Genomic DNA, 27,586 nt, shown 5'->3' with positions numbered 1-27,586 from the left:
GAGAAAGGAGAAGCCAGTGACATGAAGACAAACTGTGTGCTCTGTGATGTGATGTCATTGGGATCACCACATAGTCAGAGCACCACATAGTCAGTCTTGAATTCACAAGAAGCTGGGGCAGGATGAGCCCTTTGAGGCAATGGGTAAAGAACTGACTGACCCACCTGAATCAGTCTGGGGTGAACCAGAGTTGACTCAGTTCATGCAGAGACAAGAACTTGAGCAGTGGGGCTGGGAAAGCAGGTCTCAGGCATCTGAGGCCTGTGAAAGTGGGTCTGAAGCCAAATTTATTCAGATTTCTGAGGAATAAGGAACCACTCTTCCCCTCGCAGAGTCTGCAGGGCTTAGGTAACCAAGTAACATCTTGAATCCAACAATAACAAATAATGTTAACTATTATTATACATCTTACTCCATTCGGGCTAATATTGAATCAGAACAGAAGACACTTTGAGCCCATAGAAGTGCAAGCCATTGGCCCTGCACCACCGGAAGCAGAAATGTTGGGATGCTTCCTAGAGCTACTTTGCTATTTCATGCTAAAATTAAGCAGAAAGGAAACAATGAAATTGAATGAGTTTTTTAAGACAGAAGCTGCTCAGAAGAATGAGACAACCTGGGTTCTAATGTCATACCTACCTTTTTGCAGCTTTTGTTCCTGGGAGACTTACTTGCCCTGTCTGAATGTGTTTGTCTATTAAAAGTCATTGACCTGATCCCCTTCTACTAAACTATTTCACTGTATTCTAAGTGCTTTGTCTTAGGGAAAAGCAGATGTTAGAGTGAGTTCATGAGGTAAGTGGTAATGCTTGGGGACTTTAGGTGACATGATAAAGTGTCAGCTACTGCTTGACCTTCATCTGCGGGAAGAAGCAGAGGGAATGAGGGATAAAACCGCGTCTATGTAAATGTTGTTAGGCCACATGAATGGAGTCTTTTGAGGGGTATATACTAGGGACTTAGCCCGGGGACACTCCACCACTGAGCTATATTTCTAGCCCTTTTTGTTTGTGTATTTGTTTTAAGTACCGGGAATTGAACTCAGGGGCACTCGACCACTGAACTACATCCCCAGGCCTATTTTGTATTTTATTTAGAGACAGGGACTCAGTGAGTTGCCTAGCGCCTTGCTTTTACTGGGGCTGGCTTTGAACTTGCGATCCTCCTGCCTCAACCTCCCAAGCTGCTGGGAGTACAGGCATGTGTCACCATGCCCTGCTTTTTGTTTTGTTTTGTTTTTCTACTTTGAGATAGGGTATCACTATTTTGAGATAGGTATATGCTTAGGTGCTGAAGTCTTTAATCCTCTAAGGTAACCACTCTTCCCCTCGCAGAGTCTGCGGGGCTTAGGGTCTTTCTTGGAAGCTACTGAAGTTCTCATTCCTGGCACTGTCCTTCACACATGACCCCACCCCTGCTTCTCCCCTCCTGTCACTCTTACCTTCTCTTTTCAGTCCTCACATCACAGGTTGACCTGGACTTGGAGGGGACAACTGCTGGTTAACATCTCTCCCACCTTTTCCTGGGTCCCCTCTCTGCCCACCAAAGACAGCTTTGCTGGAGCTAGGACCAAGATCCATCTCTGGCCATGAGATTTATTTTCCAGTCTCCTAGTAGGGCAGCCTGGCCATCTTAGTGTCTCAACCAGCCTACATTGTGCTCACATCCTTGAATGTACTTAACTCATTTGTGTAGAAATTAGTGTGGAAATGTAGAGAAGACATATAATCAAGGATGAACAGTGCACAAATAAAATTTCAATGATTGCTTATGCATGCACGTGCACGCGCGCGCGCACACACACACACACACACACAAACACAATGAATAGTGCACTTGGCCATCCCACACAGACTTAATAAAGGACAGTGGAGCTGCTACACAGGGTCATTAGTGTAAACTGAATCTCCCTTCCATCAAAGTTCTTAAACTGAGGTGCGTGTATCCTTGGGAGTTTACAGAAGTATGCAGGGGTACAAAATCACAGAGGATCTAGGGCAGTAATAACACTTAGAATTTGGGCATAGGATTCTTATTTTATATTTTATTTGTCTGCTACATTTATGTAGAGTTGAGGTTAAGTATTTTGACCACTTTATACCTCCTATCTTCACCCAAGTTCATGTTTGCACCCATCTGCCATTAGAGAACTAGAATGGAAAACTAAACTCAAATAAAATATATATAGTGTGTGTATAGTTATAAGAAGAGAGAGAGAATGTGGATAAATATGAATGGAGAGCTGGACACCATTTTCCTGACTCTGCCCTGAAAAATATTTCTGGATGTTGCTGGTTGGTGCCTCATTGCATTCAAAGAACAATCCTGTACTGGTTGTTATTTATCTAATTGGTGCCAAAGGCTCTGAGGCTCTGAAACCTATAAAACATGTCCCTTCCTCTCCGATGGCTGCTGCAGAAGAAAAATGGCTGTAGGCTGGTCTTGCTCACTGGTGAAGCCAGGGAGACCCTTCTGTGTGCTGAGTCACTGTCAGGAAGAAAGGCCCAGTGCACCCAGAGTTTCAGGGAGGTATCAGTGACCAACACTGCCTATTTTTAGTCTTTATTTTATTCTACATACTCACCCCCCAATCACCAGCTCCAGGGGTAGAGCAACCTAACCTCTGATGCCACATTGTGTTCTGTGTCACCCTTTCCATCTAGTGCTACATGAAGTTATTTTCGTCTTCTGTTTGGATGATTTTTTTTTCTGAAAATGCTCTGCTGAAAAGAAATAATTCTATTTTTAAATTACATTATGCTAAAAATGTAAAGCTCAATTCATTTTAAATTCCCAACGACAGAATGGAAAGCTATTGTGATTGAAGTGATGGTGAGTGATATTACTGCTGAATGACTTGTTTCCCTTTAGCACTCAGTCTGTGTGAGAAAACTACATTCCTTTCTGTCATTAAGTGCTCTTTCAAGTCGACCTTGAGTAGCAGTACCTGAAATAATTGCAAAAGCCTTAAGCGATGTTTTATGTTTTGTTAGAGTTCTAAAAGAGTATTTGGTGTACATATATGTATATAAAATAAAAACAGCCAACTATCTTTCTTAAAAGTCACTCCAACTTACTTTTAGCTTAAATATGGAAAAGGTCATTTGGGAGTAATATACTGGGAGTGGCCTTAAAATATAAAGTATGCTAGAGAAAACCCCATCAATCTACCTGTGGTTAAGATGTTACCTGCTTTGTTACCATCGATTAAATGTCCTCTGTGTTTATAAATGTGGAAGGCATTCAGAAGTAGATGGATAGGTTGTCCAATAAACATGAGACTAGCTACACACACTTGTACACACACACACACACACACACAGCCTAGTTCCTGTTTTTGTACCTTTCTGGTATGTGTATGTTTCTGTTATATGACATGTTTTACTATTATATAATTGTATAATATTATTAAAACTTTTTTTGAAGGGGACTCATGATAATTTTGTCTTCATATATTGGAACAAATTAATACACTACAGGACATAGTTCATTCCTCATTAAGATTATGCTTTGATTTCTATTTATTATGCCTCTTCATGAGCTGTAAGAAAACTTTGCTCAAAAAAAGAAAAAAAAAACCAAGAACAAAATAACCACAAACTCAATTAGATGTCTCCTTCAGTTATTATGTATATGTCTTTTTTTCTCACTCAAAAATGAGCTTTGAATATAGGCACCTGTCATGTCTCATCTTTTATAGCCCATGAAATTCTCAGACCACTGAAGAACATACAGTGGATTTTCTCTAGCTCTTAGGTGAATGAATTCATGCCTTTCAGGATTGCATAGCTTAGCTTTGGGTTTTTTTTATGATTAAATCAAATTCTGACCCTTTTTTTTATTGAGCATTTGTTTAATGGAAGTGCCCAGGAACAAAGGGACATTGCTGTAAGCTTAAGAAGTAGATGAGAAAATTCTGTAAGGCTTTTCCTAGTATGTAAATGTTCAATACCATGTTTGTTTTTTTCTCCCTGAGGAATTTCTGATTTCCATATGGGATGTAGGAAGCTAGAGTCATTCCCCTATGCACAATTGAAACATCAGAGGGAAAACAGACATAGAGACAGAAGAAATATTTGACAAAATAATGGCTTAGAACTTTCAAAATTTAATGACATATACTAAACCACAGATGAAAGAAGCTGAGAATGCCAAGCAATAAAAATACTCAAACAAAAAGTGAATAATGTCCCCCTGCCCCAAACACCCACCTAGGTTTAAAATCTAGGCAAGTTGTTTTAGTTACTGTGGATTTCTTAAATTTACATATGAAATTTTTGATCAGCTTGTCAATTTATTGAAAGAAGCCAGGTGGAATTTAGATGGAATTAATGTTGAACCTGCTGACAATAAAACACAAAGAAAAAATCTTGAGACATCCTAAGGGAAAAAAAAAAAAAAAGACATTACCTAAAAGAGGAAAAGTAAGAATTACAGTAGACTTCTTGTCAGAAACCATGCAAACCAGAAGACAATGAGTGACAATTTTAAAGTGTCGAAATAAAATAAAACATTTTAAACACAGAATCTTTAAAGTTAGAAAAAATACATTTAAAAATGAAGGCTCAATCAACATGTTCTCAAACACAAAAATATGAAATACTCTGTAAGTTATAAGAAATTCTTCAGTTAAGAAGAAATGTGGTATCAGACAAAATCCTAGATTGATGCAAAGAAATAAAGAGTACTTGAAATGGAACAAATTAAGGTACATTTTTATTACTGACTTTTAAGAGATCTTTGTATATATTCTAGATATAAGTCCTTATCAAATGTATGATTTGGAATATTTTCTCCCATTTTATCAGTGATATTTTCATTTTATTAATGAGTAAACTGTGCAGCATAAAAGTTTTTAATTTTGGTTCTCAGAGTTGAACAGCACTTCAGCTTGAACATTCCTTTCACACTCCCTAGGAGACACAGAATGCTCCAAGGCACCCTCATCTGACTTGGGATGTATTTTTCTTGATACTATTTATTAAAGGTAAAATGCTATGAGTCATTTTTTCTTCTTATCATCTCCCTTTGATTCATTCAAGTAACAGTTTTCTTCAGTATCCAGACTTAAAGTCCTATGAATCTATTTATATCATAAACTCATGAGAAAATATTTAACTTGAAAGTGAAAAAGAAATGTCAAATTGAACAGCAGTATGCTCTTATTTAGGCTTATTAAGCAGCCACAAAGAGAATTAAAATTGTAATATCCAATGTTGATGAAGCTATGAAAAACTAATACAGAATAGATGCCTATCAAAGCAAATAAAACTCAGAATGCTCTTAGAAAGCAATTTAGAAACATGCAGTTAGGGCCATACTGTTTCCAGTGACTAAAACATAAATCCAGGGCATTTATCATAATTAAAAATTTGACAGAAAAATATGAGCATGTTTACAAAGGTATTTACTTTAGTTTGACAATAAAAATTTGGATAGAATATTCAACCTGAGTATTCAACAATGTGGGACCAATTAAACAAATGATCACACTTGGCTTTGATAGAGGATAATCAACCTGTTCACAAGACAATAGTGAATATCATGTGAAAACACATGTGTTATGAACAAAAATCAGAACATTAAACTATGTAATATACTTTCAATTGCTTGGAAATATGTAAGTTTAAAAAAAAGACTACGGAAACAGGACAAAATGAAAATAGTCATAAAAGTGATGAGATTATTGGTGCAATTTTTTATTTCATCTTAGGTTAAAGGTTATTTTAGAAATATGTAAAATCAAAGAGAAAAGGGGATCAAATTTTAGTCCCTTGATGTTCATATATTAAGGAGAATGTTAGGCAGATACTTAAGCAACATTTCTCTTCCTTGCTTGAAATCTCAGCATGAATTTTGTCTGGTTCCAAGGGGCTTAACCCTTTTTTTTTTTTTTTAAAGTAACTCTGGCTACCATGGTTATTCTTTGAAAGTCTAAACAAAGTTTTCATTGTTCCCTGGCAGCATCTCTTATTTGCATTAAACCATGAGTTATGATATTAGTGCATCCTGTTGTGGATTCTTTGAAGAAAGCAGACTCAATAGCTCTTTTTCTAGTTCCACAGTAAATGATAGTCCTCTTTCAGGGTGTATTCTGTTTCCAAGTTCTTATCCTTTTGTTACATACAAATGGCATATCAAAATTTTCCCATAATGGCCATCATTATTCTAAGTCAACAATTTTGTCATTTTACCAAGGAAAGTGCAAGAGTTGCCATCACAGTGTGATTTTAGACAGGAAGTCGAATTTCTTCCAGAAGGTTAAGACCTCAGCAATTATAATAATCTAGCACAATAGTAAGATATTTTTCACTCTTCTAGAAAGAGACCACAAGCTTCACATGGCTTAGATTAATCTGGTAGGAATGCATGAATTATCTTTAGGTAAATTATATTTAATTTAGGTTTCTGTACATTCTGGAAAGTCATTTGTAAATGGGACATATAAACCAAATACAATGAAGACAGAAATATTCATTATCCTCTCTCTCTCAGTTTCTAGATACATTCATTCATCAGTGTTAAAAGTCCCACCTTTTAAGCCAGATCATGAATTCAAATCCTGATTATATTTATGTAAATCTGGACAAATTACTTTTTTATTCCTTAGTTTCTTCACGTATAAAATAGACAACAATAGTACTACATAGAAGCTTCTGAGAACTAATTGAATTAATGAATGTAAAGATCTTGGCACATTAAAAAAATGTTACTTCATTATTAATGTACATATTTTTGAGGCTGAGAACACAAATATAAAAATCTCCCAATTCCTACCCTTTAGATGACTTAGAAAGTGTTCTTTAAAATCACTTAACTCTGTAACTTAAACCTAAAACTGCTCTAAAAATCAATCTGTTAAAAAAAAATCAACTAAAAAACAACTTTATCACCCTCAGTGGAAGGAAGTTGTCCACTAGTTGGAGCACACAGGAAAGGGCTTTGCAGGTGTTTTAAAATGAGATTCTCATGGATCTAAGTTGGAACCAACTAGCAGCAGAAATGCACAAGGTCGGTGGGTTTCTTTTGATTCTGGGTACTTTATGGGACTCTCTTTTCTCTTCTTTGGAAAATCATTGCTGGTTGCAAATCCAGAAAGACTAGTAGACATCATCACCTTTCTTAGATGGATAATTTTTCTAGATTAATAGCCATCATCTCCCTCCCACCCCACCCCCTGCCAAAAGTCTCCCTTTCAATATGAGAATGAGAGCCCTTAAGTCCAAATATGTTATTCTAATTATTTTTACAATGATATTGGAAAAAAGAAATCAAAGCCATTTTTACTTTTAACTTTTGTATCAAATGTGTCTAAATACATTAAGTGGGTATTCAAAGATGTGTCTTCTTCAAGATTTAGATTTACAAATGTTCATTTGATTAAATCTAATATGAAAATATTATGATTTAATCTTTATTTTTCTGAGCTAATCTCTTAAAAGTTCTCCATCTTAAGTGTCTTATATTTTCAAGGATCTTTTATTCATTCAACCAGTACTTATATGATGTATATGCTGTACCTAGTACCATTGCTAGATATTAACTCCATGGGTCAGTCCCTTCATCTTTCTTACTGATAAAAATAATACAATTATTATATTATATAATAATTATAAAATAAAAAATAAATTAATTAATCCTGTTATATACCTTGCTCTCTATCACATAGAATTTTGGATTGTATAAGCTAACTTGTGATTACAGTAACAGTCATTTTTCTCTTTTTCTACAGCATTATTGAATGGTTACCTCCTCTAGCTACCTGATGTGCTGATTTTGTCTGTTTTACTTAGTGATATCTGTTTTTCATTTTGAGGGTGAGCCTGGGTTGCCTGGAGCAGTAGGACAGAATGGAATCCCGGGGCCAAAGGTTAGTACAAATAAAGCCAAAAAGAATCATTCAGCTCATGGATTTCCATCAGATTGTAGCTATCACAATTTTTTTTATATCCTTCTGATGGCACTCGGGTGGAATTTTTTTGTCAATAGTATAATATGCTACAGTATAGAACTTTGTGACTAATGAATAAATTATATTTGTGATTTTTATTACTGTTAAGTTAAAAAGGCAGAAAAACAAATAGGATATGATTGTCTAAAATCTTAATTCTGGGATAATTAACATAAGAAAACCCCTATTTCAATATGACTATTGTCATTTTACCATTTCATGAGCATATAAAAACATAAGTCCCCTACATACTGCCTAACATATACATATTTACAAACCTTCCTAAAGATGATGTTCGCTATGCCACTGTGGCTTTTCCTCAAGATCGGCCACCTTCAGCCTCTCCTCAACACAACCAGTTAATCAGATGAAGAGCAGAATAAAGATGTGGCATGTAAAAATTTAAAAATGAATGTAGCTCTGAATTACTAAATAGGGAAAAAATGTAACGAAGATTTTTTTTTGGATCACATGTTTTCTTTGTTTCTTAAAGAACAAATGAATCTGTTAAATATAAAAAGATTGGTGACAATTTAGTTTAAACCAAACAGGCAGACAAATCCCAAATCCTTTGATGAGTGAACATCCCTTGAAGTACAAAACTAATGCCTAATCCCATCAGCTGTGCTGGTGCATATCCCTACCCACAGATGCCTGTCAGCTGATTTTACAGATCACATTGCTATTGACAGGCGCCTCAGACAGATCTAAAATTTATAGACCTGTCCTTTGTCCTGCAGGGGAGGGAAGAAAATGTGCCTTCTGGGACTATAGTCGTTTTCCTGTCTTCTTCCCTCTCTTGCTCCATGTTAAAAAGCCAAATGATGGGAGTTAATGCTTAATGCATATTCACAGTGCTATTCTTGTGTTGCCTAGCGACCCCACATCAGGACGGATGTTTCAAAGTGAAGGTGGCCAGAGATTCAGAGAGCCAAAGGGTCAGGTGGAGTTCCGGAGAATGAAAAGGGTCTTGCCTTCAAACTGACTTCTAGAGTAGGTTATATTTTCATTTAAAAAACAAAAAACAAAAAACCTCACAATAATTGCCTTATACCATTTTTTAAAAAGCAGTCTCATCTCATGGCAACCCTCAATCTTTTCAGCTGGAAATATTATCATAATGTGTATGATGGACTTTAGAACTTTCCCACTCCATCTCCTGTCCTTTCCTGGGTAAAATGAAAATGAAATTCTTTTCAGAGCATTGTAGTTTTCGTGTCTTTGGGGTCATCATTTCAATTAAGGATATCTCTTTAAAACTCACTGAAATTCTGCCCCTTTCTAATGTCTTCCTTGAAAGAATTCGTACCTCCTAAAATATCCCTCAACTAGAAAATGCTAGTTATCAACAGTTAGAGGGAGTATGTGACACTGTGAAGGGGTCTGAGTTCAGGATCTCAGGTTTATGATCCTGTTAGGAAAAGACAGATTGGTGAACCACACTGGAACTCCAGTCCCTGGAATAATCCTCATACCCGGAGATGCTTTGTGTGAAGGGTTTTGTGGAAGGACATGCTAGAGTTTGGACAGAATAAAAAGCAGCAGATTAAGAAGTCTCTCCAGATACTGAACTGTCACCCTCTTCTGCTCCTCAGTGGCCCAGCCTGTGCCTGGATCATCTTGAAACACTGCACATGTCTTTATTTCTATAAAAGCCAAGAATTAAGAGTACATATGGTATTGATATCCATACCCAGTTCTGCAGGAAACTCATCATACCTTTTTTTTCCTATAGAAACTATATATAACAAAAAAGAAAGTACCATACATAATTCACCTAATGTGTTCAATATCTGGTTTGTTCAATGTTATTTAATTAGGTGTTTTGTCATTTAATGTTACTCAATCTTTGTTCTTTTGCTCAGGGAGAACCTGGAGAACAAGGAGAAAAGGTATGATTCTACCTGTGTTTAACTTTTTTCCTCCCAAGAAGTACCCAGCTGAACTGGATGAATGGATGGAGGGATGATGGATGGATGGACATACAGACAGATATGATAGATGGGGGTGGGGGACAGTTAATAACTATATTCATTTGTCTGTTTTTAAACTGTTAATTGGGGAAAGAAGAAAATAGCGTAATTCTTGTGTACAGCAAAAATTTGAGTAAAATATTTAAAGAAATGGAGAAAAGGGGAGCAAATTGAAACTCCTATGACAGACTTTAAATGGCTTTCATAACTCCCTAGGCGTACAAAATCACTCTTATGCTCACTTGCTAATGCCAGGCCAGTACTCTTCTAAGCATCTACATCTCTCTCTACGGCTTCTTGGGTATGAGGTTAAAGGGATACAGATGGTTTACCTGCAACAATTATCTGAAAGTTGTCCCACAAAGAATTCTCATAAAACCAGAAAGAGAAACAAAAGGAGAAGCAGGTTGCTGCATGTTCAATTTCTGTTAGACTCCTTTCCTTACTACCTTTGGGCCCACCCTGATGACTTCGACTCTCAGTGAATATGGTGGTGCTTATTTTCCTGGTTCTCATGCTATTTAATAGTGCTTGAGAATGTGCTGAGTGGGAAACAACCAACACTTTACATTATACTCTTCCTAAGTGTTAGGATATTTCTGATAAGTTAATATTGTAACCCCTAAGCTCAAAAGAAATTCATCTAAAGATAAAATACACACACACACACACACTTTAATGCAACTGTGTGTTTAAGCATTGTAAAGAAAAAAGGGAAAAAACATATTTAAATGGAAGAACAACAAAATAGAGGTGTGTAAAAGCAATTTCATGAAGGGACAGCTCAGTCACACCCTTATCTTAATAACCACTCAAACCTAATTAGGTTTGTTTTTTAATAAAAGGATTTTCTACAATTTTTTAAAAAACATACAAATAAACTGCCTGTCAAAGTCCCCTCATAATAGATTACATTTATTTGGCATCAAATAGTTCATGGTAATTAACTTAAAATTAATTAGTCATCAGGTGATTGTTTTGTGTTGAAATTCAGGAGGGAGAGGGAATAATGGCAGCATCCTTCTGGAGTCTCATCAGATGGTGTCACCATCTCCCACAGTCCACTGTAGAGTATCACCGTAAATTTCATGCTTATTTAAAACAATAAAAGAAAATATGGAGGGAAAAAATGGAATCTCCCTCTTCTACTTCCTCTGCCCCAAGAAACTATCCTCTTATTTTGAGGAACTCTTTAAGTGATGGAAAGGTGAACCTCTTACAAAGCTGGAGAGCAGTGCATTCCACCCTGTGGAACACATGAACAATTGTGCATTGTTATCATAGCAGCTCTCACTAATGGCCTGGAATATACCAGATATGCCCTAGTTGCTCTACACACAGGATGTCACTTATTTATTAAAGTTGCACAAAGTGTTCTTATCCTCACATTACACAAGAGACTCTGGATGCTAAGAGAATTTCATCCGCCCAGTAATGCCAGAGCTGGGCACTCTCATCCTAGCTCCAAATCCATGACATTTCCCCTTGAACATGCTATGCTGTAAAGCTTAGATTCAAGAATTCAGAATTTAGGAGGCAAAGCGTACAGCATAAATGAATTCTTTTTCCCCCAGTGGCATTGCATTGTGGGTAGAAAGGAGATACCAGGAAATAAGCATAAGAAGACTTAAAAATATCAAAGCATAAACTCCTCAAACTCATTTTATTAGGATTTATAAAAATAGTTTTCTAATAAAATATGTAAACTTTCATTTCACAAGTGCAACTCTTTTGTGTTTGCACAAAAGATCTAGAGTATGATGTAGTGCCAAATAAATAAATGCTCAGTCCACAAGCTTTGAAAGCCCCGTCATGCATTTTGACGCCCTGGAGAGCTAAGATTGGTTTGAAGAGAGGGTAGAATTTATACTAACAAAAGGGAAAAGAGAGGCTGAGAGTCCAGGGGCAGGTGTGGCACAGAGAAGAATACTGAGGTGGCAAGACATGGGTAGCATGACTTACTAAGAGAACTGTCAGGAAAAAAAAAAAAAAAGACTTCATTAAAGAGGAGCTTTAAGCAGAGGAGAAAAGAAGCAGACCAAAGAGGCTTAAATGTCCAAATATGCTATTAAAAGGCAGACAGATAAATTACTGCTTCCTTGTTAATCTTATGAGTTTAAAACTGTTCAGCCATTTCATTGTAATAAAATTAATTGTATTGAAATCAGGCAGCTGGTCAGGTAAAAGTACATTACCTCTGTAGAACATTTGCAACAGATTTCTTTCTATGGTGTGTTTGAATGAAAACTACTCTTTGTTTTGTGGCACCAATATGTCTTACATGTCTCACTTTTTTCCCCTCCTCAGGGAGATACCGGAGAAAGTGGCCCCAAAGGTGACACAGGCGAAAAGGTACAGTTTTATGAGATATGAAAGGGCATTCGTAGGAGCAAAACTGTTATTTCGTGTGTATGAAAATGGGAGGTTTTGAGAGCAATGCATCAGAGTATCCTAACATAAGATCAGAGATAGTTCTCTAAGATTAGAAGACATTTAAATATTTGATTAAAAGACATTTAAATGTGTGATTTATAAAAAAAAGTGATTAATTTGAATCTTTCCCACAAATTTAAATAATTTGAAAGCAAAACAATGTATCCAGAATGCTAGAAAATGCATAGCTAAGTTCCAGTAATGTGGCTTTTAAGGAAGAAAAAGACTTGTCCTGAATGCTCCCTTTATACACAGGGATATAACATAGAGTTCCTAAAGTGACTTAGTTTGCCCCAATTCAAGGAGAGAACATGTCAGATGATTGGTATGAAATTTTAAAGTTTGATTATAAATGAATATCCCCTGATTACATCCTTTAAAGCAATCTTGAAAATTTGCCTCAACGTGAAACCCACTAAATCTGTGTATTTTGTCTCTCTGTTGTCTCTCTCCTCCCCTTGCCTTTTAAACCATGATCTGCAGGTATAGTGCAGTGGTCCATGGCCTGTCTTCTTGCCTCCCTCTTTTTTCCTTCCGCTCCATCATTGTAGCATTTGCTTGGATTCATCCTTTGACATCTGACATCAGAACGTTTCTGACCTTGATATTTCACTTCACCTTGACCATGTTAAGATCAAGAAAATCTTTCAATAAACCAAATCTAAAATAGAATCAGGTGAATTTTTAGCATAAATCAGGCTAAATAAATTGGTGATTAAAAGCATTATTTACTTAGGCTTATAGTTGAGAATGAAACATTCAACTTTAGAAGTTATTATAGTACAGATGGGTAATGGTCAGTCATAAAAACATATTCATAAAACAAAAAAGAATTATCTTTCTTCTCATAAATATTAATGTAAATATGGCATGGAGTGGGATTGAATCTATGTCACCACAATTGTGTTTGTATTTGAGGAACAGTCTAGAGGTTAGAGAGGACTTTTAGTTTCCTACAAGAAACTACAGGTTTGGGTCTCTTGGCCTCTGCACTATTGACATTCTGAGCCAGGTAATTCTCTATTGTAGGAGTTGGCTGATGTTCAGTCACTCTTGACTTCTACCTGCTAGATGCCAGTGGCACCCCTGAGTTGCAACAAAGACACATGTCCACACATTTCCAGATGTTCCCTGCAGTACAAATTCACCCTACATTAGTTCCACTGATGAAGACCCATTCTATTGATCTGCCAAATTTTAAGTACCATGATGCCATCAGATGACATGAAACTTTTTGATGCATTTGAGACCAAGGTTAGAAGCCGACTACTCTCAAAATCAAAATTTGAAACCCTAAATGTATAAACTTAGGTGATGTTATGTTTAATTTTCTTGGTTTTTCTTAAAAGCAGAGGTCAGCCAACTTCTTCAGTAAAGGGCCAGAAAATAAATATTTTAAGTCTTTGCGGGCCATATGGTCTCTGTCATAAGCTCTTCAGCTCTGCTGTAGCGTGAACACAGCCCCGGACAACATGTCAACAATGAGTGTGGCTGTGTTCCAATAAAACTTTATTCCTGGACACAGAACTTTTATTCTTATATAATTTTCATGTGTCATGAAATATTGGGTGTTTTTTTTACCCATTTAAAAATGTAAAAACTATTCTAGGCTCAAGGGCCTTACAGGTGGCCAACTGGATTTGGCCACTGTTGCCAACCTCTGCCTGAAAGAAAGGAAATATTCTACACAGAGCAATTTCTTCAAGTGAAAAAGTGTATACCAAGTCTGAACTCTGCCTATTTGGATTTATATAGAGGATTTTATGCTTTAGAAGATGTATTTTTAAAGCTGCATTTTTGGAACATAGGTCAGTATTTGTTGCTTTAATCACACATTTTGAAATTTTATTTTACAATAGGGTGGCAACTTTTTTCTTTGAAAAGACCAAGTTATCTCAAAGGAATACTGTTCTTACTTTATATATTAATGCAAATCATTTACCATACTGACTCACACATCATAAACTTTCAATAAATATTAGCTTTTCTTACCACATGGAACTAGAAATCAACAAGATTGGTCGTTTTTCTTTTTTTTTAATATAAAAAGTTTTACTAGTCAGCTGAAATTAAGTACAAGAAATGCCTCAGTTAGAACGGAAATCATTTCTATAAACTTTCAATGGGTCTAAACAGGGGATTGTAAATAGGAATCTGTAACACGTATAATATGTAATCTGACCTGTAGCATTCATCCCAAGAATGCTGTAATTGGAATATAATTTTTGATGTGTTTTTTAAACATTTCCTGCTTCTGTCATATAATTTGTTTCCAGCATGTTGGAAACACTCTCCTTGTGGCCTTTGTGTTCACTATGTAAAACTCATTCATCATTTACCAAGTTTGAGATGTAAAATTTTTTAAAATGCTCCTTTTCTGCCATTGATGTAGTAAATTACATCATTGACTGATTCACTTTAATAGGATATTTTTTTTCTTTTTGATCCAACTCAGTGCCTTTGGATGGTAAAGCAATCTAAGCCTTTCCAGACTGGTCATCTGGAAATGTTGTGGAATTATAATATAAAAGCCACTGGGCTGGGTTTTCTCTGTGGCCAGCAACTACGGTATACTCCAGGTTTAGGAGCAACTTGCCAAAGACTGGTTTTAATCATGTGTGGAGTTACTATGGGAAGGTTTACGGTGGTTGTGTTCAACTCTTTTGAGTGTTAATCCCACAACCAAATGTACAAATGGATTTCTTATCTATTTTCACCCACTTGAAAGTAGATGTCTGTGCATCCCAGTGAGCAGTTTGACCGTGTCACACAATTCTTCACCCTTTTATCTGCTGGTAAAGATCACCACATGCATTTTCTTGGCACTGACTATCTGTTTCTTCATTCTTCAGTTCTTACTACGAACACACTGTATTCTTATTTTACATTCACTTCCGATCTTTGATTTGCATCCTCTGAGCCTTTGCAGAAGTAACGTCATTTTGGAGCTACCAACCAAATTATTGTCTCTTCCTGAAATCACACCTGAAGTCCTATCTCTGTGGATAGTCCCACAACAATCAGTTCTGGTTTTGTTTTGTTTTGTTTTGTTTTTTTCTAATTTAGCTCATGTTATTCTTTGCCACTGTTGCCAACATTTGCTCTCTGACCTCCTCCCCCCAAATCCTCACCTCCATTTTTTCATTTTCTAATCTTAGTCATTCTTCAATACAGTGAAAACTGAATTTAGAAATCATTTCACTGGGGCAACCTTTCATCCTCCTCTGGATTGGTTAGGTCATCTACTCTTTGTTCCAGCAGAGCTCCTTAGAATTCATTTCACAATCCTTTTTGTGGTTTACTAAAATTTCCAATTTTTAATACAGCTCATGGAAAAAGAAAAAAACGAAACAAAAACAGCTAGACTGTTTTATTCCCATCACCAGTCCAAGGTCCTAGCATATAGTTAGAAGGTAATAAATATTGAATTTATTCCTTTAGTAAATGAAAAATTTTAGTATTTTTTTACTCTTGAACTGTTTCATATTCTCATTGAATGGATAAAATTGTTCCTGTATTGTGCATTTGCTTATCACATTTTCTGTATGTACACAGTGAAACGGAATCTTCCTAACATGGTAGTTTTTTTCTGTCCTGAATTTTTTTCTTTTTAATTTTTTTAGTTGTGTTTGGACTCAATGCCTTTATTTGTTTTTATGTGGTGCTAGGATAAAACCCAGTGCTTCCTACTTGCAAGACAAGTGCTCAACCACTGAGCTACAACTCCAGCCCCTCCTGTCCTGGATTTTAAAATAGAAAGAATAAGAAAATATTTTTCAATAAATAATTTTTTAATCATATATACAGTAAAACAAGGTCAGGGATTGTAACTGCATTGTTGTGTGTTGTCTCCTCAGCTCCCTAAATCCCTGATTCCAGAACATGCCTGATACATATTTGGTGCTCTATTAAGTTTCTATGGAATAAGTGAATGATATCAATAAATCATCACATTCATTTTGTATATCTACATATGCTTTATTAGCACATCTAATTGTAACTATTACAATTAGTTACTCAGCATATTTGAAAATAATCACAAACAAAGCATATTTATATCTGATATCTTCCCAGTATTTCCCCATCTGTGACTTATCCTATGGAAATTTCTCTCTGTGAATCAGTCAACTTATGAAGCTAGGAGTATACTTAAGACATAGTTGGGGGGCAGTGGCACACACCTGTAATCCCAGGGGCTTGGGAGGCTGAGACAGGAGGAGAGCAAGTTCAAAGCCAGCCTCAGCAAAACGGAGGCACTAAGCAACTCAGTGAGACCCTGTCTCTACATAAAATACAAAATAGGACTGAAGATATGGTTCAGTGGTCAAGTACCCCTGAGTTCAATCCCCGGTACCCCACCCCCACAAAAAAAAGACATAGTAGGAGGGTTTTTTTCTACTTTAATCCCGTATTCATTTTCACTTTGGGAGAGGAGGATTATAAACACATATTATTTCCATGACTTGCAGCATTATCCTTTAAAATGTTGAACTTATGAATGTCTTCCAGCAGTTGCCTTCCCACTTAAAAGTTATAAAAATTCCGGGAGATTTCACAGTTCTAAATCTTTAAAAAGAGAAAAAAAAATATATCACTTTTAGTTGTCCATCAAATGAAACTTCTCAGATTTCTCAAGGAAACCAGCCCTTCAGAAAGTTGCCCTTTTCTCTTCAGCCACTTTCTTTGAGAATTAAATCTAGTCTCTATTGTCATATAGTGGATTATCTAACCACTTTTCATTAAAACACTGGTAAGAAACTACAATTAAAACAAGCAACTTCCTATTATTTACAAATTTACTCTATGCCCTGTTGTCAAAATGAAATGAGCCAACAATTCCTTTCTTATTCTAACAAAAAGAACGTGGCAGTAGATTTAGGAAGCCCCAAATTCACTTTGCGTCTACTTGCTTCAACATTCTCACCTACGAAATGGAAATAATAATATTTGCCCATGCCAATAATATTTGCCTATAGTTTTTAAGGCAAAAACAAGATGAAAGGAGGAACTTTGTGAAGCCAAAATTGCTTTTATGCATTCAAAGGTCTTATTACACAAAATGTTGCAAACCTGCTTTGTTAGTGTTGATGGCTTTCAGACTGTGTTCTGTAGAAATAGAAATAAGTTTTGTTTTATTAGCCACATTTATTTCGCTTCCCCTTTGGAACTCAATTGGATGTTAATGCTTGGGAAGAAAAGGAGTATCATTGTACAGAAAGACAGGATTCAGAGTCTTCGCCTTCTTTGTTTAGCCACATTTTAATATTTTCCTTAGGTAATAGCAATTACAGATGTCCAAGAAACTCATATATATTCTTTCCTCAACAAGCTAATTTACTATTTCCTTCTCCTTCCTAAGTTTTCTTTTTTCCTTCCTAAAAGTTTTTTTTTTTTTCATTTTGATCCTTGACTGCTGATCTGTTTAAAAAAAAAAAATCTTTTTAAGATTTGTTCATCATTTCCCCAACTATGTATTGAGCACATCCTATGGCCAGGTATCTGTGAATAAAAGCACAGAATCTGCTCATATGCAGCTGACTGTCTAAAGGAAGGATAGACATTGAATACACAAAAACCATAAGCAGGCAGCTACAAAGCAAGCTGTGCTGACGTGAACAGAGAGTAACCTTACACAGTCAGATCTGCCTAGGCTGGTCAGTGAAGGGTTCTTTGAGGCAAAGCCATTTAAGCCCAGATCTGAAGAAAGAGATGGTGCCACATAGAAAGAAGGGCGAGGAAATGAGGGAGGAGGACAATTATCCCATGCACAGAGGCCCGAGGCCTATCTCCATCTCTAAAAGAGATTGATGAGCAGCTTCTGGAATCTAGAACAAGCAAACAGACCCCTAGAGCTGCATGAGCATTTGTACAGACAAGTCAGCTGAGGACATCCTGAGATGTGCTTCCTCCTGTGGCTCTCTCTTTTCTTGACAATCTCAGACAACTAAGTTTTCTCCTTATCTTTGTCCTCCTAGCATGTTCATGGAATAGAGGGCTAAAAGGAGTTTGAACATGTAGGCCCTTGGCTGACCTCGTCCCCAGTTATCCTCCATACTCTTCTCTCCATGAGCCCCTCTGCTTATTTATAATGCAGCAGGTTTAGAAACAAATGTAGGGCCCCTGTATAAAGTCTGGATGGAACACAGTGCCTTTTAAAACACCAGATTCTGTCTCGAGACTTTGTCTCAGAGCTTACTTGTGTCCCCATCACCCACAAGTCATCCATCATCCTGTAACTTCCCAGTGACCGAGTTACAGTGAAATAAGTGTAAAGCTGGGAAAAGCATGCTGGTTGCAACTGCGACAGAGCTTCATGAGGAAAACAAACGGATCTGCTGATCTGCTGCGCGGCTTTTCCAGCTCGACATCATTAACCCTTGACTTCATCCGCTGAACCTTGACTTTCCAATAACTAAAGGGCCAGAGAGCTCCCTGTAAATGATGGCTACTGACATTAATAAACTCCAGAAATAGAGAAAACAGAACATTCCAGATCCCTAAATTGTAATTTTATTGCTCCAGAATGGTTTTTTTTTTAGCACTGTATCAAGGGAAGAGATTCACATTTCTATCATCGTACTTGCTTCAAGGAATATAATCCTGATATAGTTTGCATTCAAGGTAAAGCTGTGTTTGTAGGAAGTGCATTGTTTATCTTAGACATCATTACCATCTTAATTGCTGATGTACTGGGATAAAGTCTCATGGAGCATGTTAGGTCTGTCGGTCATGGAATCCCTTTGAGTGTCCATGTAAATAACAGCCTCTAGGTGTGTGCAGTGTTTCCTCTTTCCATAACTTGTGGCATAACCTCTCATGGGTTTCATTTTAGGGTGACCCTGGATCGTCTGCTGCAGGAATTAAGGTAACTATAGGCATGCAAGTGTTTGTACCACAGGGATCACAGTTTTGATTTTCTAAGCCTCTACTTTCTCTCCCCTTTTACCAACATTGACGGTTATTGTTCTGTTCCTATTTACCTCGATAATCAGCTTCCAAACACAACAGGGATATTTGTGGGAAATACAATGAAGTTTAAATAAGTGGGCTTGACTTCTTTTCCCTTTCTGAATGGTTTTATGAAATGTGGATTTACATTAAATCAGTCTACTTGTGGTCAAGACTTATGATCAAGAAGGAGCTTGGGCCATCTCTGTGAAAGTGCCCAGAGGTCTAAAGTTTTTAGAATATTCTTGTAAGACTGCTCTTTTCACCTTTGGTTTCCTTTGTCCAGGGAGAACCTGGAGAATCTGGTCGTCCAGGGCAAAAGGTAATATCTCTATCTCCAGTGTGTTCTTTGTATAATTATGATTCATTACATAACATGAAAATGATTATTGCAAAATGATGTAGCATTCATGCTTTGCATACAGAGTGTTATTGGTTGGTGTGCATTTTATTTTATTTTTCTATTTTGTTTTTGTGTTGCTGAGAATTGACCCCAGAGTGAGCCTTTTGCATGCTAAGCAAGTGCTCTGCCACTGAGCTACATGCTAAGCCTCATTTTGCATTTTAAACAGTCTTGATGCTAATCATTGCAAAATGTGAAAACAAATCTGTCCTTGTAAAAGGATGTTTTATGAACTAAAATCTACATATACTCAGCTGTCTGAAACTAACAAAGATCTGTTGGGTTGGACTCCTGCAACTTATCTTGCATGTTTAAAGGTAATCTGCATGTGTCTTTCTTTCATGAGAAGAAATGAGTGTTTACTAAACTGACTTAATAGAGAGTGCTGGACAGATCTTTAAAATTTATACTCCTTTTCTGTTCATTGCCAGTACTTTCCTTCTGACATTTTTTATGCAACTCTACCTGTGTCTTTCTTATTGTGTTAGCAAACTAAATTTGTTAAAAACTAAAATTTAATTAGAGACACTAGCCACACCAATGTAACTAACTATAGCTTGGATTATCATTTGTTGTTTCACTTGAGCAACACATTAAAGAACACACAGTGACTATGTTTAGATTCATATTCTCCTCTGAGTCTGAGGCAGGAAACAAGTGTTAGCAGTTTATCGTCTGAGCATCTGGATATCAGTGCCCAGTGCACTTGGATTTCAGATAACAAATGGATGTAGCTAACAAGGAAATGTGAATTCCACATTAAGCAAAATCTCTTAAGATCATTTCTCTGCCTTTGTCCATCAGTAGCTGATGTGGTAGCAAAAAAAAAAAAAAAAAGGAACAAAAATATATAATTTATTTCATTAGTAGAAACGGAAAGAAAGAATAAATTCCATTATAGTAGTTTGGAACTTTAAGGCATGCAAACCATGGTTTTGCTATGTCTCAAACATTCTTAAAGTCATCGAGAGAGCTTTATTTTTAAAAAGAACTTAGGATGGAAGTAATTTATGAAAAGGTCTCTCATATTCTTTTAACATTTCTCTAATTTAAAGACATATTTTTCTTTTGAAACTAAGAATCTCAGAGTAATGATTCATCAGGCCCAGTTCCAGGTAAATTTGAGGCTTTTCCAAAGAGCCCAAAGGAACTCTGCAAATTTTACTGTTTAATTCCTATTCTTCTGATCTTCATTTTAAAAATTTGGAGTTAGTGATACAGTCAGAGATCCATGGTCTGCTTTGTTTTGAAAAGGCAATTAATCTTCTCAGATGATCTAATTTTAGGTCCCTTAGTCTTTACAAATTAAAGTCAATGTTTCAGTTGTTCTACAAATCTGTGATTTGCTCAAAGAAATGTCTGCAAGATTCTTGTGTCTCTAAAATACAAGCCAAAAGAAACTCTGCTATAATATTGTGTAGGGTTCACTTTTTTTCAGAGTGGAAGAACCAAATTGATCTTCAGTTTCTTAATAAAACATTGCCTTATCATGATTAATTAGAAATCAAATTTAGACTAATTCTGGAAGCTTTTAGGTTTACACATAGAAACATTGGATTTCCTTTGCATTTCATTAAAAAATCAGTTTTGGGTTACATTGGAAGAGGGTAGATTCATTTAAAATCTTACAACCCTTCTTAGTTAATATGTGTCCTGAAATGACCAAATTCTACCCTTTGATACAATCTCACTTTCCCAATATGACTTCTGTGTCTGATATTGTCAGTTGGCAATGCTTATCCCAAGGTTGATTTAAAGGTAAAGATTTCCATGCTTGGTGCTCAGGTTAAAATGAGTACAGGGTCAGTTCTAGAGATCTTCCATGGCATTTTTCTCACATTGCAGAACTGTGAGTTCAATGGCACTAATGCCCCTAAATTTAGGGCATTCCCAGAAAAGTACAAATTGTCATGACACAGCATAAGCCCAGCAGGAAGCCCACTGTGTGACATCTAGTTCCATATTCATAATGGAGGAATGATTTCATTGGATTTTTTTCTTTGATAGCTTCAACAGTGGAGTGTGTGATTGGCATGTGAGTTGGAGTGTGCATAGGCTTGTAGAGTGAATGTGTAGATTTGTAAAATAGGCATTGCATTTCATCACAGAGCTCTTTTCTACCTAATGTCTCTACAGCTTTTTAAAGCATATGTTTTTATTGTAAAATCAAGTCACTTGATTTCCCATCAGAAGGGATCTCACCCCAGAACTCTCCCTAGAAGTCTAGGTCCCTGTCGCAGGGATGAGCAGGGAAACAGAGTCCGAATTGTGAGGATCTCTCAATGGAGAGTGAAGAGTAAAAGGGAAAGCAAGAATAGAATCAAAAGGACAAGATTTATGTGTAAAGACTAATCTCTTGAACAAGTATTTTGAGAATGAAATAACAAATTAATTCTTAATTCTGACCCACCGGCTACATACCCAAGAACTCAGAGAAAGAAGCCTCTGAGCCAAGGCATAGACAAGATGGAGAAGTTGCTGAACACTATCCCTTAGTTGGAAGATGAGCTTTCATAGTTTAAAGATGGAGAATTATACAGGAAGAAATGTATTCCTAAAAATGTCAAGAGATATTCCACAAAGGATAATGTTAAATATATTCTTTCATATGTGAGCTAGTTACACAAAGTAAATATAAATTTGGAAAGGTCAGTTTATAAAAATTCAAGACTGTGAAGTATGAGATTCAAAAATATATTTTACTAAAAAGGATATTTTCTAGCTACCACACATACGTATATACATTTAATATGATGTAGAGAAAGGCTGAATGCTCAAGTCTCAATGTATCTCTAATATACATTAAGAGATATTTCATGATGTTTTATACATCTTTCTTATTATTAGAAAATAGGAGTATGTGTTTGTTTATTATGTATGTTCATTTACTATACTTTTAATGGAGAGATGATAATTCTTATTGAAAAATTGTGTTATTACCTATATATTACCACCACTGTTTCAGGTGCAATGTATCCAAAATGAATTTGGGGAGATTTTTCTAAAACAATGCATAGTTTTACTGGTTATACATTCTACTGCAATTAAATGTTATCAAAAATCTTATGCTTTGTTTTTTTAAAGTAAAAGAGTTTTCAGCAGAATGTGTATACAAGCTTTTCCTAGCAGAGCCTTTTAAATTTAATGGTGGAAGGGAGAGAGAAAAGAAAATCAAATGTATAATGTAACTGTGTCAAGTTTAATCTACTCAGACAAGTAGTCTTTGGAATAACAAGTTCTTAATAATCATTTTCTCTTTCCTGGCTTAATCTCATTTTAGTCTTATTCATAATGCAAACTTTTATTCATGTAGTTTTGGACTGAATAGTTTTTCTTTTGCATTCCTGAAAAACCTTAAACCTAAACCATAAAGAAAATCATTGTCTTTTTTTTTTTTTTTTTGGTCTAAATCCCACAGTTTAATAAACAGTATCTGAAATCATTTCATAATAAGACTAGAGAAAATTATGGCTCTTCATAACTTGAAAGTATTAATATTCAAAATGGAAAATCTGGTTGTGCTTGTTAGAGTTACCTTGGAATGAGTATTCTTAAAGGAATGAGATACTTTTAGAGAAGCACCTCCTTCTCCCACTTTATTGATGTTCCTATGTAATTTTGAATGATTTTTGTCCCACTAACTGGCTGTTATGGAATGGATTCTTTTATCTTCAGATGTTATTTCCACAAATCATAGTTATCATTCCCAACTCAGGGCAAACTTTTTTATTTGTTCCTGTCGTTCCTTTATGCTTCTTTATTGGAATTCAGGAGATTTTCTAAGCAATGTAACCTCTTGCCACTATACTTTGTGCTTAAAATAATGTAGGCAATTCTGTGAAAATGAGAAGGTTTAGCCTGACTCCAGTATGCTCACGCAATATGTACCACTTAATCTCAGACCTGTATTCAGGAACAGCTGCATGGTACCATTAGCCCTAAGCTTCTAAGCACGGTTGCCCCAACTCAACAATTGTCAGAACTACAGACCAGAGTTAAGTACAATCTCAACCATTTATTTATCCTCTCATCGTTCAGGAATGGAAAGGAAATCTTACTATACTTTTAAGTGACCAATACTTTTAATGTATATTGCTGTGATGTGACCATCTGTTCATACAGCCAACTCTTGATTATCTGAGGTGAGAGTCCTGGAATAGGAGGCATTATTTAAGTGCATGCATAATCCCCATTTCAGCAAACAGCTCCAGCAAACCATTTACCAAAGAGTGAAACATATAGATGTTCCTCTTCCTTTTACTCCTCATTCTTACCTTCTGATAGAGATGCTAAATAGCAGTAAACTACACGAAGAGGGGAAAATCCTGAAAAATCTTCAAAGGGATCACCCAATCCTTGAATCAAGAGTTGACTGAACTACACCATCTCGTTAGACTTCTTGAACCTAAACAGGTTTTTTTTTTTTTTTTATGTATTTATATATGCCAAAAGTATGCCGCTCGGAACATTTGCCATGTTTTTCTCCATATACTATGACTGAGCAAATATCATTCTATAATGCTGTATGATTTTCCTGTGTAGGGTGAACCAGGGCTTCCTGGGCTTCCTGGACTTCCCGGGATAAAGGTAAATACTGCACTGATAGTCTTGATTTCATAGAACTGTAATTATCAGAGTCACCCAAATAGGACAGAAACAGGGGAAAATGAACACTAAAAAGTATAATGCTGTTCTTTACTCCACAACCATCTCAACCAATTAAGTTTTTTAAATTAAGAATTGAGCGCAGGGATTTAAAGTTTGCCATTGCTTTCTGAACTATATATTCCACTATTTAACCTAGCATTCCCCTTATATAAGTGTAAATGCCACTTTACTTGAAAACATAAATTTTGTAAAGTCTAGAATGCCTCTTTACCTTCACATTTTAAGTTTATTCTTAAGATCCTATCAGATTTTTACCAGAATTGAAGTCTTAACATCCCTATAAATCAAACATTTAGGCAGCTGTTTTTATGATTCACCCACTATAATAATCCCTCTAAAATGTTTGGGCTCCTACTTCCCATCAATAATTCTCTGTGCAAAGTACAAATCAAATTGTTTAAAAGTTTTCATGTGGCAATTGACAAAATGTAAAGCTGTGCTCCCTTAGTTGTAGTGACTCCTTTAAAAATCAGCTTATTTAAAAAAAATCTATTTTAGAACTATTTGATAGGGGAGCATGATGCCAGCATGTTTTTCCTTACATGGTTCTGTTCCAAAGATTTAGCATGCATTAGTCCAATCCAAAATTATTATTTCTACTTTCAGTATGAGGGTTCTGTATACTGTTTTATGAACATTCTGCTTAGAGTTTATTAAATAAAGAATATTATTTTAGATTAGATGGAATTTTTGAACTCCAAGAGATCGTGTGGCATAATATGTAATATTTTATAAGTCTAGTGTATCTTCTAGGTTGGCACTCAAATTTTGGTTTTGGTTTCTTTTTTGATGTGTTCAGATTAGTATCCAAAAAGTTCAGATGTCCTTTTAATATATGTAAAGGTATATTAAAGAAGTGTTTGACTTCTTCAGTGAAAAATCCTCTGACAACAGTTTATCTAAAAAGTTAAATTCACTTCCTTATCATTTGATATTTAGCAAAAATAACTTCATAAATTAATATGCAATTTCATATTGCAGAGTTAATTTATGGCAGTTCTTTACAGCCTTCCATTCATTAAAAATGGCAGCTTCTTATAAGTGATTATAAGATCATATCATAGATTTAAGAAACTGATAGTTGATATTAATTAAAAAAGAACCTGGTAGCATTATAAATCATTATAAAGTAGGAGCATTTGGAAGGGGCAAGCAGAGCCCCTGCAGCAAGTGCTCTGGGTTAGCAGGGCTGTGCTGCTAGCATGGCTCGTCTTACAGGAGCCTTGGTGCGTTGAAATCTAGTTGTCCCTTCTCCTGAGCTTGCAGCACCTTCTGGGTAAAAGAAAGAACATGAGAATAAAGGAATTCCTTTTTTTTCCCTCCAAAGTAAAATATATATACATATTTATTGTGTACAATTACCCATGTTAATATGTTATATATAAATGTGTATATATACATTTATACACATATATGTATATGTTATGTACATATATGTGTATATATATATGTGTGTGTGTATGTATATGATCTTTATTACTACTATTTGGTATAATTATTTTAATATTATATTTCTCTCATGAACCATATCCCACTGGACCTTTGGCATTTCCTTAGTCATCTGAAGACTAGTATGAATGTTTTGAACTTTTTCAGATTGGGAGTGTAGTTGGTGATTTGCTACCTCCAGTAAATGCTTGCATTTACAAGGTCACAGGAAATTGCTAGCCATACTAATTCTGATATTTTCTTTTGTTTTTCTATCCCTGGCTAGTAACTATAGTGAGAAGCTATTACTCAACAAAAACTCTTTTTATTATTCACTAGAGATTTTTAAAAATGTATTTATCAAGTACCATTCGGGCGACTATTCAGTGTTTGATTTAAATCCCAGGTTCTATTTCTGTTTAATAAATTTTGTCTTCTCACTCTAATTCAAATGGGAGGTATGCTTGCCTTATAATGTAGTAAGTGCCAAGTATAAATAAGTAATTTTGAAAAGGAGACACTTTAAGAACACATTAAGGTCATTAGTATTTACTAGATATTTATAAATGTTGAATTAAAAAAGTATAATCTTATAATACAGTTTCATTAACTTGGGCTGTTCTTTATTCCTTTAATTTACCTTACCCCTAATTAGGACAGTTAACCATGATTTCATAGTTTAAAAGAGTATAAGGATTTCAAAGATGAAACCATTATGTATGGATATAGAATGTGTGGTAGCAGGAACATTAGTCATAATCTTGCTAGACTTGTGTGTTTATTTATGCTTTGGAAATACTTCCTGTTGCTATTCATCTCCTTCTTATACAGAGAGCATGTAAATGCCATCCGTTATTTCTAAGACATTGAGGAAACCAGCCATGACATACCAGGGAAGCTTTGATTCACCACCTGTTGCTCTCGGGGAATGGTTGGAAACTTAATGAGCATCCACATGCCTTCCACAGCTCTCAGGAAATGAGCAAAGTACCTAAATACAGACAGCAGACTCATCCATCTATCACCTCAGGGTCCCACTCAGAGGAAAGTGCTAACACCATAGGCATACAGTGTAAAAGTCACTAAGAGCAGGCGTAACTTAATTTCCAACTTCTCTTAAGCTTCCTGCACAAGTATTTGAAAGTCCTCTTACCATGTGGAAGACATTTGGAATTCCTATTCCATGCATTCATGGTTCATATAGTGTCAAGATGTTCAGCTGGGAAAATTAAATTATGTACAATGTACCATGCACACATCTATCTTCTGGAATAAGACTTGAGCTCAGAAAATTAGTTGTATGAAAAAGTCTTCAAATATTTTAAAGGGTAAAATTTATTATCACTAGCTTTTCAAATATCAAAGGATAAGAGTCTAAATACCAAAGTCTTTGTTTCATTCCCTACACTTATTTTTTTAATGTAAATACATGGCTCACCCCTTATGGTTACATTTCCCCAGTAATTAAGTAGCATAGACCAGCAACTTCAGAACAAGCAACCAGTGTGCAGATCCTGGTTCTCCCCCTTACCAGTGTATGATCTGGGAAAAGTTCTGTAATCTCTCTAAGCTTCACTTTCCTTTTAAGATGCAAATCATCATTGATCACAATACAGAAAACTGTGAGAATTAAATGAATTAATATATGTACAGCTCTGAAAGTATCACCAAGCACATAGTGAATGCAATATAAATGTTGGCTATTGTTATTTTTCTTGGGGAAATGGGGAACAATGACTATGTATCTATCTGTTCTATATGATCTTTTGTCATGTGAATAAT

At 35.7% G+C, this 27,586-nt stretch overlaps 1 protein-coding gene across 14 annotated transcripts in view; it reads left to right on the top strand.

Annotated features, from left to right (window-relative positions):
* Col25a1 (collagen type XXV alpha 1 chain) overlaps positions 1–27,586 on the top strand; it is a 469,539-nt gene that overhangs the window by 377,255 nt on the left and 64,698 nt on the right. For 11 of the 14 annotated variants that reach the window (XM_048813728.1, XM_048813727.1, XM_048813729.1 and 8 more), the window contains exons 13-18: positions 7,817–7,870; positions 9,817–9,843; positions 12,232–12,276; positions 19,190–19,222; positions 19,592–19,627; positions 24,251–24,295. In XM_048813728.1, coding sequence (XP_048669685.1) covers positions 7,817–7,870; positions 9,817–9,843; positions 12,232–12,276; positions 19,190–19,222; positions 19,592–19,627; positions 24,251–24,295 — 240 coding nt within the window. The remainder of the gene's footprint in view (positions 1–7,816; positions 7,871–9,816; positions 9,844–12,231; positions 12,277–19,189; positions 19,223–19,591; positions 19,628–24,250; positions 24,296–27,586) is intronic. The other 3 variants (XM_048813730.1, XM_048813731.1, XM_048813724.1) reach the window with 1 other exon arrangement.

Source organism: Marmota marmota, unplaced genomic scaffold (assembly GCF_001458135.2).
Source record: "Marmota marmota marmota unplaced genomic scaffold, marMar, whole genome shotgun sequence".
Classification (NCBI taxonomy): Eukaryota; Metazoa; Chordata; class Mammalia; order Rodentia; family Sciuridae; genus Marmota; species Marmota marmota.
This window is presented reverse-complemented; position numbering and strand designations above follow the sequence as displayed.